We start from the raw sequence: 15,792 nt of genomic DNA, 5'->3' as shown, positions 1-15,792 counted from the left end.
ATACAGAATATTAAGTGCAATTCTTTCTAACGTTGTTGCTTTGAATGCTATGATACTAAGTTCTTCCAGCTGCTCGGAAACTGGACATGAACCGTTCATGTAGCTTGTATTTCACTCTCTGACCAGCTATGCTGAGGCGCTGAAGGAGATTGCTGGCTGTACTCGCGTCTTCAACTGGGTAGAGGTGTAGGGAGCCAAGGGCAGTAAGATGGTAGAGAGGAATCTCTCCCCCAAGATCCCTACGTCTACGAACCACATGGAACAATAAGTCTTATTTCAACTCTCCTGAAATGAAGTTATGCGATTTCCATACCTACTGTCAGCCATGTTAAGAGTAGTTTAAAGTTAGTGTACCATGTTTGGCTAGTCAGTGTGTGCTGTGTTAGGTTAGGTTAGACTAAAAAGGGTGACGTAGATTGGGTAAGCAACAGTTATATTGTGACATGTTGCCATGTAACGTGTGCCAGGTAATGTTTTCATCGAGTGCCTGTCACCAGCATTAAAATTTACTTAACATGGCATCGTTACCCTCTCAAGACAGGCAGAGCCCGAACTTCAAATCAGTCACGACGCAAACCATGTTAAAACTAACGTAACCTAATGCAATTGAACACCTAAACCCACTTTAGAACAAATAATTAGTATCAACTTTCCATACTTGGTCCAATTATACCTTACATAACAAAGATTTATGCTTGTTTCATGATATGATTACAGGAGAGATGGGCAGCGTCCCAAGTTGGGCGGTGTGGGCCTGGCTGGTCGTGCCCAGAACCAGAGTGTCCAGGGTGGGGAGTTTCCATGGGACGGGCCCAGCTTGACACGGGGGGTTGAGTCACATCTTATCTCCAACAGTGGTGGGGCAGGATGGTGGTGGCGATGCGTCGTGGGGGTGGCCCTAGTGTCGGTGACGGTGATTGGAGGTGATGTTGGAGCAGACTGCCAGACGCACCACGAGCTCACAGATAATCCTCCTGTGCCAACAATTATAGCCTGATTGACCTTAATCTGTCCATCATCATAGTTAGGTTTACTAGCGTATACTCATCTTGACGATTCTCCGCCGAGCATAGCGATGATATGTAAAATTTCCACTGATTTTTTGTAGGTAGCGATTTCTTGTTGAACTTACCGTAATAACATGCGATAACGATCTTCTGGTAATATACATACGATACCGATCCTCTGGAGTTCCGGATCGTTGTCGTATATATATATATATATATATATATATATATATATATATATATATATATATATATATATACATTAGGATAAATTTAGTGGGAAATCGTCATTGTTCGTGTTCATATGTCACTTTATGATAGCAACTCCACCACATCTCCCCCTCCATAACGGAGTTGGAAGCCTAGCAACTCGCAACTAGCGAAGACAGAAACATGGTACAAGCTGATATATATATATATATATATATATATATATATATATATATATATATATATATATATATATATATATATATATATATATATGTGTGTGTGTGTGTGTGTGTGTGTGTGTGTGTGTCAGAAGTGGAGGGGACAAGGGGAACGGGGAGACCAAATGGGAGATACAAGGATGGAGTGAAAAAGATTTTGAGCGATATGGGCCTTAACATGCAAAAGGATTGAAGGCGTGCACGGGATAGAGTGAATTGGAACGAGATGGTATACTGGGGTCAACGTGCTGTTTATGGCCTGTACGAGGGCATGTGAAACGTCCGGGATAAACCATGGAAAGGTCTGTACGGCCCGGACGTGGATAGGGAGCTGTGGTTTTGGTGCATTACACATTACTGTTAGAGAATGGATGTGAGCGGATGCTGCCTTTCTTCGTCTATTCCTGGCGCTACCTGCTAGCGCAAGAAATGGCGATCGAGTCTAAGATATAATATACACATAAATATGTACGTCCTTAGTTGCCATGCACCGTCATTGGTTAACTCGTTGAACAGCTACCTTACCTTGAGGAACCATATCACCAGAGGTTCCTCTCCACACCCAACCTCACGGACCTTTCCATGGTCCCTCCCAACCGCTTCATATTCCTTGGTTCATCCCACTGTCAGTACGTCGCCCCCTGTATATAACCCTTCAATTCGTTCTATCTCATGCACGCCTTTCATCTTCCTTGAATTGTGTTCAGACGCCAGTAACTCAAAGCCTACCTCACTCCACCCCTCCACTCTACGGTTTCTTCCTCCCCCCCACTTCTCTTCCATTTCTCATGTCTGTCATCGCAGCCTCTCTTTCCTCATGTCCAGACCATTTCAGCGCATCCTGGTATATATATATATATATATATATATATATATATATATATATATATATATATATATATATATATATATATATATATATATATATATATAGTGTGTGTGTGTGTGTGTGTGTGTGTGTGTGTGTGTGTGTGTCTGTGTGTGTGTGTGTGCGCTAGTCTTCCGTCGCCATGGTAACCATCTGGTCCCCTCAGTGTGGTATAGGTATAGATGTGCTCTGTTCTGACGTGTCTCATGTGTTTCATTCTCGTATTAGAGGAAGAAGTCCATTACTGAAGAGTTAATGTGATCCTAAACAGCGACAGGAGTATCTAGAGGGTCTTCACAGGAATATAGACTATCAATTTGTTACATAATGACACACATGATAAGTGTAGGTAGGCGCTGCCGTGCCTGGCCGTCATGGTAACATCTGCGGTATCGTATGTATTGATCTGTTGCTGCCGGCAGGGTGCGCAGGCGCCGCCAGCTTGCCAGCTGATCCAGTCCCTCCCACTCACGCCCGGGGAGTAACGGACGTGGTTAACCTGTGTGAACTGTAACCCTTGACTGTGGTGTTTCTTGGTCTCACCACATCGCCGAGCAGAGTCTGTGTCACTGGAAAGATAATCCAGACCAACCCGGTGGGCGTCGAGGGCTGCAACACAATACAGACTAGGCTGTAGCGAGGCTAGAGCCTTTCTGTTTTCCAGTCAGAAGAAACTTACCCTGAAGTGTGATAACTGAACTGTAAAATATCGAAACAGACCTTAAAAATATCATCTTTAATAATCAGAATCGAACCTGCTAATTGACACTCAGTGCAAGAGCAGCAGGAAACAGTCCACGGTACCGTTTGACCTCCACTTGGTGTATAGTTGGGTCGAGAGAGCCGCCGAGGTGAAGATCGAGGTGGAGGCCGAGGCCAGGATGCGCCAGCAGAATGTTCGGACTTTGTCGCTGGTTGTTGGGACCTTCACCTACCTGCTTATCGGAGCCGCAGTGTTTGATGCCCTCGAGTCCGACACCGAAGCCGAGAGATTACGGATAATTGAAAGTTAGCTCCTGCATGCAAAGTTCTCGTTGCTTTTTAAGTTGAAAATGTGCTTTTGTGTGTGTATATTGTGGTCATAGCAGGTGGCTGTAGTGTTGTGGGGGCCGGCCGTCTGTTGGACGCCGTATGACCTCTGCCCTGTATCGGCCAGGTCAAAGATCACACTGACATGTGTGGTTTATGCCAGTAGACCCCCATAGTTTACAAGTGGGTTGGAGACCTGTCACACTTATGAAACATTTGTCTATTTTTCGGGAACTTTCCACCTTGTGGGCCTACCTTCGTTAAGCTAGCAAGCTGAGATAATTCTAGCACTGTGTGATAATGAGATGTGGCTTGATTTCTGGTCTTTATGATAAGCTGTCTGCGGTACAGACTGCCCAGCAACACACCTGTATTATATCATGTTTATTGTTAGTTATGATTATTAATATTATTGTTGTTATTGTCTTTTGGTTCTCAGTGAGAAGATGAAGACTCATGTTATTCATTTATTTATCTATTCACATGCATCGCTTGTCTGCCATTAAACTTGACACCTACATAAACATCTACATAAAAAACATTACTATCACAAAACATTACCACAATGTTTGACCATCACAAAGCTTGACAACCACAAGAACTGACATTGGTAACTTGATCGCAAAACTCGGCTGCTAACAAAGCTTCACAACCACAAAACTTTATTACACATCTTGATTGCAGCTAAGCTTTACCACCACACTGTAACATTATTCTGAAGCATATATATATATATATATATATATATATATATATATATAACACGTGTATATACATATGAATGTATGTATGTTTTATAGCAGTGTATATAATCGTGATAATGGAGGATGAAATCATGCAACTGTTTCAATTAGAGGACATCAAAACTTATCAAAATGTCAACACTTACTGTAATGTGATAGATAATGGGACTGTGATAGATAATAGGACTGCAGTGAATACGACCATATCTTGGATGTAAGTGGGATACAAATCGGGTGGAATTTTGCTGACATAATTAAATGTGCACATATACATCATAGTATGGCGACTGTATAATAAAAAAAAAAAGATCTTTGAGACAACATGTAGATAAGGTATATTTTGTTTTTTCCATCAGTCGCAAGTTGAATTACGATGTTGTAAGTCAGTACAACGTATCCTAAGTCAAAAGTGTCGTAGGTCCTAAACACCGTATTTCTAAGCCTTGCTGTATGTATAGGTATGTTCGCACAGCCAATTTAACACGGGCATGTTCCCGTTGCATCGACCCCTTAACAGCCGTATGTTCGTGCTGTTTCAGCAGTCAAGCAGCTATGTCTGGCATCATAACCTCAATTGTGTCCGTGTTGTATCATCATCCTAGCTTTTATGTTTGTGTTGTCATCACCTTAATAATAACAATGCAGCTCTTTCCTAGCTGGTGCATAGCTGTGCGATCTCCCATTATACGCTAAGGCCTGCTTCCGCCAGATGTATATTAATCCATTGGTCTTTTCCACATACGAGATGTGTAAAAACTCTTCCCCTTATTACATTTGGACACCATGTCAAATATAACATCCCACAACACCCTTTTGTCTCCCTGCCTCACTTCTGACAATAGTAGCGTCCCACAACCTGACGTACGACAACTCCCACCCTTGCCTTGGCTCACCTGCCTGAGTTCCTGCAATATTATCACCCCTGCCAGGCATACCACAACACCCAGATCTTGCTTTCTCTCCTGCACCTTATGCCCGGGAGTCATTTCATCACTTCTCAGACGCACGACAGCGCCCAACATTTGCTTTGTGTGTTACCTGCTTAACTTAAGGCAGCAATAGCAACCTTCTACCAGACGTGCGACAAAACAACACTTGCCAGACGTACGAAAACACACCCAACACTTGTCAGACGTAAGACAAGCCTCCACCCAGCAATTGCTAAAGGCAAGACCCCTCATTAAAAGCTGTGTGGTCTCTTTCCTCCTCCCCTCCGACAGAAGTGCGTGACCATCTGCAAGGGAAGTATAACATCAGCGGTTCCGACTACAAGGCCATAGAGACGGTCATCATCGAGAACCAGCCACACAAGGCCGGGCCACAGTGGAAGTTCGCTGGAGCGCTCTACTTCGTCACCGTTGTCGTTGCCATGATCGGTGGGTGGCGCCTCATGTCCACACTGACCCTGCATGACAAGAGTATTTATTCCACGATCTCGATATGTTAATGATGTATTTTTATCATAAGTAGAAATGCATTGATATACTCTATCTTGAGGAGGCTGGGGTCCATTTGTAAGGTTGGATGAAGTTTTTTTTATGATGCTAACCTAACCAACCTTACTATATAGCAACACCACCCACCACTCATGTCCTCTCCCTACCGTAGGCTATGGTCACTCGACGCCAGAGACGGTGGGAGGGAAGGCCTTCTGTATCGTGTATGCTGTGGTTGGCATCCCCCTGGGCATGGTCATGTTCCAGTCCATCGGTGAACGACTCAACAAGTTCACCTCCATCATTATCAAGAAGGTTAGCAAGCTCCTCCTCCAGTTGTCTCACAGTAGCTCCTCAAGGTTGACCTCCATCATCCTCCAGTGTGTACAGTTGCCTCTGACTCCAGATGGCAATGTAAACATTTCAAGTGATGATGATAACTGAAACGCGAGTAATGTGGTGGACGACCTACATTAACACCAGACTCCTCCTCCCGTCTCGTATCATTATTGATGATGTAAGGTGTCCAGTTTTATTTTATTTAACGCTTTTAGTCTCCTATCTTATTACTTATAATCCAGCTACTCATAATCTCCTACATCATTACTTGCTGCCGGTAATAATCACTGTGTTCAGCTCTACCCTGATCATCTCTAGTGTTCTTGTGGTTTAGGGAAACCCTGACAACCCCTCCTCCCATGCTGGTGTGCCTCTAGGCCCCAGGGATAGTGCGACAGGTCCCCCTCACTACCACAACACCTGGACCACTGCAGCCACCTAATGGGTCATCCTGTACGCTACCACTCCACCTGAGTTAACAGGAACCACCTGTTGCAGGTGAAGAAGGTGTTGGGGTGCTCCACGACGGAGGCGACGGACGTGAACCAGCTGTGCGTGACGGGCACTCTCTCCTCCATCGTCATGACGGCGGGAGCAGCCGTCTTCTCCCACTATGAGAACTGGAACTACATCGACGCCTTCTACTACTGCTTCATCACCCTCACCACCATCGGCTTCGGCGACTTCGTAGCCCTCCAGGTAAGACAGCCCAGCCCCAGTAAACCCAACACGTAGCCTCGTGTATGTGGAGAACGTCCACACAGGATCTCCCAGACCCACAGTTTGATAACTTTGGTGTCGTTTCTTTCGAAGTTTGTCGTCCCCTGGTGACGCATCGTCGATTGAAGTATTTCTTTGATGGTGAACGAAAGAAGTTTGATTCGGGTAATTCAGATTTAAAGATGTTAGAACCTATAAGTGTGCTAGAGATAACATTCGAGGATGTGTGAATATGTAGGAAAGTAGCTTTTATTTCACAGTTTTACATCAGATATCTTGGGGTTCATCCATTCTGTTGTAAGATGGGCCCATTGTCAAGTTCAGCTTGTGAGTTGAGCTCATTTAAGAGGTCATCTCTGTAAGGTCAATTCATCATACGAAATAATCCTCCCAAAATCATTTTAAGCTCAGATGGTTGTCAGCTAGACTCGCTAAAATTGTAGGTCATTGTTACCTCATCTCAGTGTACTTCCAGTGAGACTGAATCCATTGTAAGATTTATTGCAAAACATTCAGGTGGGATTTATTGTTTATTGTATTTATCAAATATTTCGCCCCATCACAGGACAAGGAATGGTTCCAGTGATGGAATAATGCACAGAGCAAATGTTACTCATTTAAGTCTTCTAAAACGAAATTACGACTATTGAGCACGACAGTACGACCCTCATCACGACAGTATGACCCTCATCACGACAGCACGACCCTCAACACGACAGTACGACCCTCAACACGACAGTACAACCCTCAGCACGACAGTACGACCCTCATCACGACAGTACTACCCTCAACACGACAGTACGACCATCAGCACGACAGTACGACCCTCATCACGACAGTACTACCCTCAACACGACAGTACGACCATCAGCACGACAGTACGACCCTCATCACGACAGTACTACCCTCAACACGACAGTACAACCCTCAGCACGACAGTACGACCCTCATCACGACAGTACGACCCTCAACACGACAGTACGACCATCAGCACGACAGTACGACCCTCAGCACGACAGTACGACCCTCAGTGTGAAAGTACGATCTTCAGTAAGACATTAAGACCGATGCACTGAGCATCACAAGGTGTAGCTACACTCACAGTTAACATCCTTCCTCAGTTTACTCTAAGGTCAGAGTTGAAGACTATCGTCGCTTCAGAAGGTCAGGAGACGTAAGCAGTTGGTGTTGAACGCTGGCGTTGGGTGGGCGTAGAGTAACATATACACTTGGCTGATGTCTGTGGAAAAGCAAGAGTTTGGTTGGGGACGATGTGTGGACTGACGTGTTCAGGGAGGCGTCAGTGTCTGCCCAAATAGATAGATAGATAGGTGGATGGATAAATAGGTAGATGGATAGATAGGTAGATGGATCGCTCGGTGGATGGATCGATAGATAGATATTACCACCAGACATTTCATAGTTATAACATGACAAGAAGTGGGTGATCACAGACGAAGAGACAAACTCTGTGCCGCACACACAAGTAGCTGCGACACAGACATACGAGGGTGTGTGTGTGGGTGGGTGGGGGGAGGGGGGGGCACAGACGTTGGAGGAGGATCACCAGACCTGACCTTTCCCTGCCTGGTCCTCCTGCAGAAGGACAACGCCCTCACCTCCAACCCAGGCTACGTGGCGCTCTCTCTGGTCTTCATCCTGTTCGGCCTTACTGTTGTGGCTGCCTCCATCAACCTGCTCGTCCTCCGCTTCATGACCATGTAAGTACCCAGCTCCCCAGGTAAGTACCCACCTCCCCAGGGAAGTACCCACCTCCCCAGGTAAGTACCCACCTCCCCAGGTAAGTAACTTACCTCCTCACATCATAAGTATCTCACTTCTTCGTGTAATTACCCACCTTTTCAAATACGTATTTACTTTCACAAGTTAGGACCTACTTTCCGAGTACTAACCTTCACAGGCAAGTTGTAACACCTCCATGGTCGCAGGTTAGTAGAGATTCATCACTGTGTAAGTGGTCCATCTTCTGTACAGCTGCATGATAATGTAAGTGCCTCCCTCCAGGGTCGCCTGTTAGTACAACGTTAGGGCTATACAGGTACTTGCCTCTCCAGGGTCAGGGGAAGTAGAACTTGAGGGCCATGTGAATACTTACCTCACTAGGATGTGGGACATCAGAACTTGAGGGCCGTCTCATTCCTTGCCTGTCCAGGGTCGGACCGTATATCGTCAAGCCACAGAGGTGACTGTACTGGCAAACGTCTCAGGGTCCCAATGAGGATTCAGGGTCGTTTAAAGCACCATCCAGGTCTGCTGTGAGTATCGCCTGAGTTGTGAGTACTGCCTTAGGGCTTTGTGGAGCACGAGTCTTGGTCTCTGTCTGTATTTTTCGGGGTCTTTATGGGACTTTGGTACCTCTGGTAAAACCATTTCAGGGCTTCTCATAATGCTTCTTCAGGTCCTGTGTTATTACCGTCTTAGATCCTGTGTTAACATAGCGTCAGGACTGTGTTTCAGGGATTCTCTTACTACACACTCATGGGCACTGCTTATACCACTTATGGGGCTCTGTTAATACTACTTCTGAGGCCCTGTTGGCTCTGTTGATACCACTTCTGGCGCTCTGTTAATGCCATTTAAGGGCCCTCTGAATAGAACTTTCGGGCCTACTGTTAATACTGAGATGCCTCAGGTAAATTTTGTTTTCATATAGGTCTCGTACGTTAAAGTCGATTGAGACATTCTCTCTCTCTCTCTCTCTCTCTCTCTCTCTCTCTCTCTCTCTCTCTCTCTCTCTCTCTCTCTCTCTCTCTCTCTCCCTAGCTCTCCCTAGCTCTCCCTCAGGCCCCTCTCACCCGTCGTGCTCCTTCTGATGCAGGAACACAGAGGACGTGAAGGCCGGGGACTACGAGATGCAGGACGCCTCACAGAGTGTGGTGACCTTGGACGGGGAACTGATGGCCATCAACGGCAAGATCCTGGCGGGGACGCAGCAGGAGGCAGCCGAGCTGGCGGCCGACCAGCGGGCTGCTGGCTCCTACACCAGCATCACCACCGTTTGCTCCTGCACCTGCTACCCTAGGTCCCAGCACCACAGTCCAGCCCACCTCCGACACCGCTACTCCATCGTCAGGTGAGGAAACCCTCCTCCCTCCATCACTACCCCATCGTCAGGTGAGGAACCCCTCCTCCCTCCATCACTACCCCATCGTCAGGTGAGGAACCCCTCCTCCCTCCATCACTACTCCATCGTCAGGTGAGGAACCCCTCCTCCCTCCATCACTACCCCATCGTCAGGTGAGGAACCCCTCCTCCCTCCATCACTACCCCATCGTCAGGTGAGGAACCCCTCCTCCCTCCATCACTACTCCATCGTCAGGTGAGGAACCCCTCCTCCCTCCATCACTACCCCATCGTCAGGTGAGGAACCCCTCCTCCCTCCATCACTACTCCATCGTCAGGTTAGGAACCCCTCCTCCCTCCATCACTACCCCATCGTCAGGTGAGGAACCCCTCCTCCCTCCATCACTACTCCATCGTCAGGTGAGGAACCCCTCCTCCCTCCATCACTACCCCATCGTCAGGTGAGGAACCCCTCCTCCCTCCATCACTACCCCATCGTCAGGTGAGGAACCCCTCCTCCCTCCATCACTACCCCATCGTCAGGTGAGGAACCCCTCCTCCCTCTATCACTACTCCATCGTCAGGTGGGTTCACAGGGAACTCCTTTCATCACAGGTCACACTTTATTAAGACCGATCTCTCATCTCCCCAGATATGCCCTAGCAAGCTCCCCCTCTCCCCATGCCCGAATAAGCTTCAGCACACCCCAGTAAGCTCCCCTATCCCAGCAGGTCAAGCCACAATAAGCTCCCCTCTCCCTACAGGTCACCGTCGCGGGTGTCCAGCCTGCTGGTGGAGCAGGTTGGGGGGAGCAAGGTGGCTCCCCACGGCAGCGAACACTTCCCTCCCCTCCTGCACGACTCATTTATGGTTGCCAACTATCTCAAGACCAAGAGGTCGTCTGTGTGAGTCCCAGCGGCCAGCCCTCAGTAACGAACAGTAACACAAGACCACTAAGCAGTAATGCCTGGTAACGCTCAGTAACACACACTGCTATGATAGTGGAGGAAAACAAATATCGCGCCTTTTTTTTTTTTTTTTTTTAAGAAAGGAGATTGAGATATATTGCTGCAGTGCAGACTAGTCTGTTGGACGAGGTGTGTCTATAAAACACCGGAAAACACAATCATAAAGCAAATGGATGATCAATCGTAGCAGAAAACCTCTTAAGGTGGAAACTTATTTTAGAAAATGAGGTTATGCATGTATTTCTCTTCTCGTCTTTATAGACAAGCGAAGAGTCGGTTGTTTCAAAGATATACTGACAGTTTATGTCGTGGTGGAAAGCGTTGGTAAGAAAGTTGAGTCGTCAAGCAGACATAAGGTGCAGATTGTGGTGGATCGAGAAGTCTCTGGATGGAGTAACGGAATCTCTTCCACATGGGTTTGGTTAACCTGTGGCGTGCCGCAAGGCGCGGTCTTCGGGCCGCTGTTTATATGTTAAGAACAGGCCGGGAGGCTAACATTATTACCTGGATGTGATTAGGGATGATAAGAAGATCATAAGGGAAGTAACTAATGATTACCAACATTGTATCTGGCTTGATACTGACAAACTCCACAGCTGATCACATGACTGGATGATGATGCTGTGAACCATACGTTAATGAGGATGGAAGACAAGGAAGGAACTTTACGTGGATGCGATCTGTCAGGACTAACGCTGTTGCGACCAAATAGTAACGCTGGTGTAACACACCGTTATAGCGTTACGTTCGATAACGCACGTTACGTCATAGTATGGCTGCGGTAACAGATATTAAGGAGTAACAGGCAATAATGGTAGAAAACTGGCGGGAGAGAACAAGCAGCGACAACATTTTAGATACATTGATACGCATTTAATACATAGCCACTTATATATCACGCAGCATTGCCAGACGTGACTACTGTATTAGATATATCGTAAAGCAGTATTGCCAGACGTGACTACTGTATTAGATATATGGTAAAGCAGTATTGCCAAGATTGACAATTGTATTAGATGTTAAGCAGTATTTGCTAGAAATGACTATTGTATTAAATAGCAAAAATTTATTACATCATATTGTTGACAATTATTATGATGACATTTTTAATGATATTATATTCTTATACTGTCATATTTTTCCCCCATTTTCCCTAAAGAGTTTATTGTCCGAGATGTTTTGAAATGTTACATGACGTTCCGTGACATCAGAGGCGCCAGCTAATGAGACTTCAGTGGAACACGATTGGTTCCCCAGGTCATTACTGATGTCAGGGGCATCAGGTGGGTGCTTAGCGAAATTATTGGTTCAATATATATATATATATATATATATATATATATATATATATATATATATATATATATATATATATATATAGCGTCACATGAATATATAGATATTTTCCCAAAGAATTTAAAGCGAATGAGATGAAAGATATATATATATATACATATATTTTTATAGCTGTAGTTCATGCCATAATGGTAGTGTCCTCTTGTGTGACCTGATTAATGTGTCAAATTTGTCGAAGTTAATCCATGGCGTGTGTGTGTGTGTCGTACACAGCCTTATAAGACATTCTTTAAGGTTTCCTATATATTAGTATAGGGAGGATGAACACAACACTATCCAGTAAGCACATTAGAATATCTTAGTGAATACATCTGTAACATTTCTAAGAACAGCTTTTATTTTCATACAGTAACTTAATTGTAAATACAATTGTTGCACAAAATATATGATAATTCTATGCAAGATTTATTTATATGTGCCAAAATTATTTCCATAAATGTTATCATATTCTGCTATAAACTATATGTATGATTTTGCAAATATTATTATCCTCTTTATATATATATATATATATATATATATATATATATATATATATATATATATATAGTGTTAATGGACTTCGTCTGTTTGTTATATCATGAGTTACATCTTTGGCAAGACTGTATCATCGTCAATTAACGAAACAGATACCAATCTAGTCAAAGAAATTATCGTCTTAAAAGAGTCCATCCTGTCCCTGCTAATGAGTGTAGCGCAGTCTGAGAAATGCTGAAGTCCCTGGATAGCAAGTCGTGGGTTATAGCCCAAAAAGACCTGTGTGAAGAGGACGTAGTATAAGTATTCTAAGGTAACCTTTAAGGGTTAAAGACCCATCAAACTGAATCGCTCATATTGAGCGACAGCTTACAGTTCCCTTAATAACTAGTCGCATAACTAGCTAACCTATTAGGAATGTAAAAACTATATACAGGGTATGCTATTGCAGTTCTGTACAATATGATAAGCCAATCCATCGTACAAATATAAAATATTTCTAAATAAGAAAGCTTTACTTACTAATTATGGTCATGCATTTATTGGGTTATTTAAATACAACTAGGTGCATTTCGTGAACCAACCACGATTAAGATGAAAAATAATTACGTATATATTCCATCGCAATGAAAGCTGATGCCATCAGAACCATGATAAAGTTAACAGCAATTTCAAAGTTCAGCAGCAGCACCATGTATGTTAATATTTGGGTCACTCACAAATATTAGCAAGCCTAGTTGTACATACTTCAAATTTTAATGAGCATGAAGATGTATGTCCTCCAAAAAATGTGCTTAGACATGCCTTTATGCGTAACAGTGCCAAAGTAAATTCTTGTTTGCGGAAAATATTTACAAACATATAAAGCTCCTTGCCTATCAAATATTAGCATGAATATAATCGTTAATTAGCATATGTACCTATTTTGGAGGAAAGGTCAAGTACACTTTCAAACACATGAATATCAGAGGTGAGAACAAATCCCCCATGTGTACGTTAATATTTAAAGCTAAGAAGAAGGCCGACTCAAACATCATGGCTCAGTTGGCTGCCGACCGCGGAAAGGGAGGCTGTGCGACGGCCCGCACGACACCCGACACCTATTCTGTTAACCAGCGGCCTGAAAAACCAACACATTATAATCTCTTGCACCTCCTACCTGACGGGAAAGATGTATTCAAGGTGGAGTTATCAAGTGAGTTTAGTCCTTCCTGTCTTTACCTTTAGAGGCGGTTTTAAATCACACAGCCAGAGGGGTTAGTCCCGTGAGGCACGAGTAATCAAGAGCCCATCAGTTTAACATCAATTGGTCTTTGATATATAGTGCGGGGAAGTACACATGAACCCCAAATGCAAGCTAATTCTTCCTTTATGGGTTCCTGGAATAAAGGCAGGGGCTGTGGTCTACGATTCCCGCCGTGTATGTCCTTAATCCCTGTACACGAACGCTTGTCAGTTATCCTTTTCACGCCGGCGACAAATGGCATCAGTAAGGAAGCTTGGGGGGCGGCGGCTGGCTCGCTCACCCGTTTAAAAATTTTTCTTATTCACAGACGCTTTTTCAAAAACGTTGTGGTCAGACTGATGGACGGGGGAAATTTAAATATTTATTCTTACCAAAAAATATTCATGGCTTCAAAATCTTTTAGAGAGATAGATAAAGATTTGCTATTCGGTGAGAAGTATTTTATCCCGGGCATCGGCACCCATTACATCAGCAGTCCTTCCTTCATTAATCCCGACAGACAAAACATTCCATAGAGAATCTATATTTCAACCACGCGAGATTAAGATGCCAAGTGGGGCGTCTTAGCTGGTAAGGAAGGCCCTAAGGAGGAGAGCTGGGTGCTGGAGCGTGAGTGAGGGCTGAGCAGCGTCCACCCGCCACAAAGGGATTCTTTGCCCTCTTGTTACGACTCAATCGCCTATTGTGGACAGATGACAGTCACAGGCGGGAAGCCCACCAGTTGACACACTGCTCGATAATCATCATCTTTAATCTTTACGTCATTTTCTTCGTAATTCTTATACTTCGTTTGCTTCACATAACTTTTGCAAGTTTATTTTTCATTTTCTTCGACAGAATTCTCGCACATAAGTTTGGTCTGCCGTTTCTTTATATTCATACTCTTCGCATCATTATTCTCCGATTGTTGATGTTTTTTCCTGTCATTACTGATAATGTCTCAAATTTGCTTGATTTATCGTATGATATAATTGAGAAGAATATTGAAAGTAAAACGGTCGGTCATTTTAGTAGAATTTAGAAAAATATTCGAAAAATCATTCTTCAAAGATTACCAGCAAAATTTAACTTACGTGGTATAGAAGGGTTGTACCTCGGTGGTTAGAAAAACTGGTTGACGCCGTGACCAGAGTTGTGAGCACAGTGAAACTACAGAATGGTTAGACGTAACAGGTGGTGTAATGCAGAGCTTAATCTCGTGGGACCAGTTCTCTTATATATATATATATATATATATATATATATATATATATATATATATATATATATATATATATATATATAGATAGATAGATAGATAGATAGATAGATATAGATAGATATATGAATGACCAACAATATGTAGTGTTATGATGTATGAAAATCCGAAGACGACAAAGCCGTGAGATTAGCCTGTATTAGAAATAACATAGAGAAACTAATGGACTAAGCTGACGGGTGGCAAAGGAATTTTGATATCGATACGTGCAAAGATTTCGCCGTTAGCAGTGAAAACGAGAAGCAAATTGCGAGATGAATATTGTAAAGCTACAAAAGATAAATGAGCAAAAAGATATGAGTGTGACAGTGGTGACCAAAAGCTAAAGAAGCAGTGCATAGCAGTTGTAGAAAAGGCGAACAGAATTCACTGGATACATGAGGGAGCAGACGATTCAGGTCCAAGAAACTAATTCTCAGTCTTTACAGTTCAATGGTGCGTAGCTTTCTTGAATACTGTTTAAACAGGCACAGAGTTGAGAAATTTCTGCGTAGCGGCGACTATCCACGCAATTGCCGAACTAAGATATGGCTTCAGTTAGAACCGATCGTTCGGTTTAAGTTGAAAATAATGTTGAAAGATGATTTGATGAAGATATGAACGACTGATCATATCGATCTAAACATAAGTCTAGGTTTGTTTGACTGCACTGGTACCAAGATACATTTAAATGTTTTACTTTGAATAAACCAATTTACTCTATCTGGATCATATACACATAAAGGGATTTACCAATACCATTGGTTGAAAGTAGTACAATATATACGTACAAGAACTAACAATGATTACGCTTCACGTCCACGGCTATCATTTGCGCCTTTTCAGTACCA

General features: G+C 43.8%; 1 protein-coding gene across 1 annotated transcript; it reads left to right on the top strand.

The window, feature by feature from the left end:
* Nucleotides 1-2,510: 2,510 nt before the first annotated feature.
* LOC139767198 (two pore potassium channel protein sup-9-like) lies at nt 2,511-12,452 on the top strand. Its single transcript, XM_071696317.1, has 7 exons — nt 2,511-3,314; nt 5,299-5,454; nt 5,687-5,829; nt 6,352-6,552; nt 8,176-8,294; nt 9,413-9,667; nt 10,422-12,452. Exons 1-7 carry the CDS (start codon nt 3,188-3,190, stop codon nt 10,564-10,566), a joined length of 1,146 nt encoding a protein of 381 aa, XP_071552418.1. The 5' UTR covers nt 2,511-3,187; the 3' UTR covers nt 10,567-12,452.
* Nucleotides 12,453-15,792: the final 3,340 nt, after the last annotated feature.

Source organism: Panulirus ornatus, chromosome 59 (assembly GCF_036320965.1).
Source record: "Panulirus ornatus isolate Po-2019 chromosome 59, ASM3632096v1, whole genome shotgun sequence".
In the NCBI taxonomy this organism is placed as follows: domain Eukaryota; kingdom Metazoa; phylum Arthropoda; class Malacostraca; order Decapoda; family Palinuridae; genus Panulirus; species Panulirus ornatus.
This window is presented reverse-complemented; position numbering and strand designations above follow the sequence as displayed.

Excerpts from the sequence above, each read along its gene's own strand:
- LOC139767198 (XM_071696317.1), top strand. The coding sequence starts at position 3,188 with ATGCGCCAGCAGAATGTTCGGACTTTGTCGCTGGTTGTTGGGACCTTC. Across the intron at positions 3,315-5,298 it reads GAGATTACGGATAATTGAAA|AAGTGCGTGACCATCTGCAA; the intron begins GTTAGCTCCTGC and ends CCCCTCCGACAG. Across the intron at positions 5,455-5,686 it reads CGTTGTCGTTGCCATGATCG|GCTATGGTCACTCGACGCCA; the intron begins GTGGGTGGCGCC and ends TCCCTACCGTAG.